We start from the raw sequence: 4,361 nt of genomic DNA, 5'->3' as shown, positions 1-4,361 counted from the left end.
CCCCCCCGTAAAATGAGGGTTTGCTAACAATTTACCATCTATTAATGATGGCTGCTAAACCACAAATCCAGTTAAGCTGAGGACATTGTATGGTAAAACAGGTCTTAACAGAACAAGGAACAGAAAACACTGCCTGTCACGATACCATGAAAGCTACTTCTTTTTAAGCTGCGAGTAGACAGACGCTATCACATCCAACAACGTCAGTCCCATCAAGCAAGAGGTAGGTCAGTTTTTTTTTTCTTTATACACTAAATAGTAACATACTATTATGCTCCTATTAAAGGAGTTCCAATGTAACATGACGTTAAGTCATATCATCATCATATATATTAATTATACAGGAAAGTTAGAAAAAGTAACATTACATTACAATTTAAAAACGGGCCTGACTCAGTTTAAAAACTGGTTTTCAGCAGGTTCCTGTTCTGCAGAAACATAAAACATAGTTACACCACGTCAGGACAAACATTAATACAAGACATCAATACAGAAAAATAGATTTCGACAAAGGAAACCCATAATACAGTTACATAAGGACAAAGACATTTATACAAAACATCAGCAGGGCTGAACAAATACGGTCAGTGCAAACAAGGCTTGGACAATACATAAACAAAAATTTTAATGTGTGCAAGTGTAACTGTTAAGAAGCAGCTGTTTGTATGCCTTTTTGAAATATGTGATGGATGATAGTGTTCTGATGTGATACGGAATGTCATTCCAAATCTTTGTATATTTATAAAAAAATATACCTCCTTATATACACTTACTGTTATTGTAAAAAGATATTCATCATTATCACTCTTTTTTAGTCGTTGTTGATTTTTATTAAACAGTGAGATTACAATTTCTTCTACAGGATCCAGTTGAACAGCAATGAATGACTCTTTCAATGACAGCCAATACGTCCATGTCTATGATGATGACTATGTGGATCAAGTCTGTGATAAAGGTGAGGTGGTCAAGTTTGGATCCATTGCCATTCCCGTGTTCTTCTCTGTCGTGATCACACTGAGCCTCATAGGAAACATCCTCGTCCTTGTAATCCTGGCTTTGTATGAAAACCTCAAGTCTCTTACCAACATTTTTATCCTAAACCTGGCCATCTCTGACCTCGTCTTCACCACCGGTCTCCCCTTCTGGGCATTTTACCATGTCTGGGGATGGTTGTTTTCAGAAGTTCTCTGCAAAATTGTGACTTTTGTCTTCTTCACCGGGTTTTACAGCAGCATACTTTTCCTGACCATCATGACCATCTACAGGTATCTGTCTGTGGTGCACCCTCTCTGTGGCCGGAGCACACATAAACTCAATCGCAGCACTGGAGTTTATGTGTCCTTCTTACTGTGGATAGTCAGTATTGGAGTGTCCATGCCCTCCCTGCTCTACAGCACCCTCGTCCCGATCCACCACAAAGATAAACACTCCATGGGCTGTGAATACGAAGCCACTGAGTGGAAAGGAATTGACATCTTTCAACAGAACATTTTTTTCTTGGTCGCTTTTGCAGTGATGGCTTTCTGCTACATTCAAATACTGTGGAAAATCACAAGAACAAGAACAGAGACAAAGAACAGAGCAGTGAAGTTAGTCTTCTGGATCGTGGCTGTGTTCTTCCTCGGTTGGGTGCCGTACAATGTGGTCATTTTTCTTAGATTTTTGGCTAACAATGTGGTTCCAGCACGTTATCCCTGTGAAACAAGTATCAAGCTTGACTATGCATTCTATGTGTGCCGGCTCATTGCTTTCTCCCACTGCTGCCTGAACCCTGTCTTTTATGCATTTGTTGGTGTGAAGTTTAGGAGTCATTTAAAGTCACTGCTGCATCGAATGTTCAATTGTCAAAGTCCAAACGAAGAACAGAAGGTTAGAATGCAAACCTTTTCCCGTGGATCAATTTACTAGTTTCTGTTTAATTGTACAATGTCCTTGCATTTACTGCTGCATTATTGATTAGACAATGACTAGTGTAAGCTGCACTAAATATTCAAATCTGAGCCTTTATGTGTATTTCTGTGTGCCTGTGTCTGTGTTAAACCTTTTCACATATGTGGTTTGTTAGATTTATTTACGGCACTTTAAAAGGAAGCCATGATATTCAGTTGAAGTTCTACACTCACTTTTGCAAGGGCAAGTTTGCACTTGTGTCATTGAGTCATACGTTAAATGTTGGTTTTTCAAATGTTTAATTATGTAAGGGATTTGTTAACAACCTTTTAACTGTGAAGCTATCTTGTACAATAACATGGTCTGGCTAAATTTGAATCCATTAACTTATTATTATATTAACAATATTTGCACATTGGAGAAGGAGCTATCTGTCACAATCAATGATGAAAAGTGGAAAGATATCTGAAGACACACCAAATCAATTTAAGATTATACACAAAATGCATACATCACCCTTCCGTAGACATCATTTCAGCCCTGTTGTTTGAGCCATGTGCCTTAAATGAAACGGGTTCCGTAACGCATTGTCTTTGGCCATGCCATGCTTAAAGAAGAAGCAATTGTACTACACATTCTAATATTTTTGTTGGCATTCTAGGCATTTATTTTTGACAGGACAGATAAAGACATGAAAGTTAAGAGAGGGGGGGGAATGACATGCGTAAAGGGCCGCAGGTTGGAGTCAAACCCGCGGCTGCTGCATCGACGAGTAAACCTCCATATATGGGCGCTCGCTCTACCAACTAAGCTCTCTGGGCGCCCAAGTACCAGTTTATAAAGGCTGACTTTTTTTCCTCTCCTGTGGATTTTTTTAATATATCCGTCTTCTACTTGTTGTTAAAGGGAAAACTAATAAATATATTTCCAAAACAGAAATGTCATGATTCAAGTGGTTTACATATTACAATAAAACTTTGTAAACATATTTAATGGCCCCCCAACGGTGGCCGACAGGGGCGAACGCCCTGCAACTTCAGAAGGTGCAAATAGACAAAGCACAAGCGAATTAAGCTGATCCACTCAGCTGCTCCCTCTAGAGGCCTGGAGAGCTTCTGTTGTGCAATCTGAATTTAGCATTTTTTGTTGCCTTTCTTTTTGTGGTTTGTGTCCTTTTCTTTTTGCATGTTTTTTTAATTTGCTTTAACTTGTTTATGTATTTGGTTGTGTTGTGTATATGCAGCACTTTTGCTGAATGCTGCACATGTGTTGTCAAATTAATGAAGCTGTTTCATTAATTTGCTTTTGTTTTGTCCATTGAAATGATTTTCATTTTTTAGACCTAAACAGACTTCTGCTCTGATTTTTTTTTTAATCTTATGTTGCATGTGTTCTCTGAAGTTGCAGGGCGTTTGACCCTGTCGGCCACCGCACCCCACCGAGTAAAAAGCAATGTCAAGATATTTCCGCGTATTTATCCCTCTGTGCAATTGAAACCAAAATGACTTCTTTCTCCCCATTATAAGCCTCAACAAAATGGTTGGGATCTCAATTACATGTGGAAGTGCATCTCAACTCAATGTAATGCCCATTAACAGCAAATTTACATGTTCAAAAAACTGTATGGGGTTATATCTATTAAAAAGAAATAGAAGACATTTTATTTTCATTAGACATCTCTTTCCAGAGCAGCATGTAAAACCGGAGATAAAATGTTTTACATGTGGCATCAACTTACACACAGTAAAAGTAACAAACATTTAGCAAAATGTTATAAAAATAAAAAAAGCAATGTAACAGACAATTCTGTCTTTTTACTGTAGAACTAATCTGACCTGCACATCTGTGTGCTGGCAGAACAGAACAACAGTTGTTTTAGGAAATAAACCCTCTACACGCGGTACAGCACGACACATTGCTGGTTTGCATCCAAAGACTCATTACTTTGTCATACACTTCAATTCAGACACCTAACAGGGATAACTGTTATCGTTATCATGCTTTCAGAAACACTGCAAAATTGTGACTTTTGTCTTCTTCTCTGGGTTTTACAGCGGCATGCTTTTCGTGACCATCTACAGGTATCTGGCTTGAGAGCACATTAACATTACCTTTCAAGGGACTGAGCACACTTGATTTTCTATGTGTCATTTTGGATTGGTTTTCAATTGATAATTATCTTGATTTGAGGTATTTATCATAGGTATTTTTGGTTTTGCCTCTTGCCTTGCAGACTTGGACTTGTGTTGTGTGTAGTGCTATCAGTAGTGCTGCAGATGGAGCAATTAAGGAACCTGATGCTAAAACAAGAACAATCAGCAGTAAAAGGAAACTGTATTTTCTTTATCATTTACTGTAGCTGTTTGTGTGGGCAGGTTCAAGCCGTGTACTTTTATTGCCCTTTCTTACTTCCTTCTTCGGTCTGCTGAGTGTTTGGTGGAGCTCTCTAGCACACATTGCAACCCTAACAG

The 4,361-nt window shown here is 38.5% G+C and overlaps 1 protein-coding gene across 1 annotated transcript; it reads left to right on the top strand.

Moving 5' to 3' along the window:
* Window positions 1-57: 57 nt before the first annotated feature.
* Window positions 58-2,101, top strand: xcr1a.1 (chemokine (C motif) receptor 1a, duplicate 1). Its single transcript, XM_034882499.1, has 2 exons — window positions 58-223; window positions 863-2,101. The coding sequence occupies exon 2, from the start codon at window positions 880-882 to the stop codon at window positions 1,906-1,908; it is 1,029 nt and encodes a 342-aa protein (XP_034738390.1). The 5' UTR covers window positions 58-223; window positions 863-879; the 3' UTR covers window positions 1,909-2,101.
* Window positions 2,102-4,361: the final 2,260 nt, after the last annotated feature.

Source organism: Etheostoma cragini, chromosome 9 (assembly GCF_013103735.1).
Source record: "Etheostoma cragini isolate CJK2018 chromosome 9, CSU_Ecrag_1.0, whole genome shotgun sequence".
Taxonomy (NCBI): Eukaryota; Metazoa; Chordata; class Actinopteri; order Perciformes; family Percidae; genus Etheostoma; species Etheostoma cragini.
This window is presented reverse-complemented; position numbering and strand designations above follow the sequence as displayed.

Bases quoted from the DNA above. Each gene is read 5' to 3' on its own strand.
- xcr1a.1 (XM_034882499.1), top strand. From the start codon at position 880: ATGAATGACTCTTTCAATGACAGCCAATACGTCCATGTCTATGATGAT.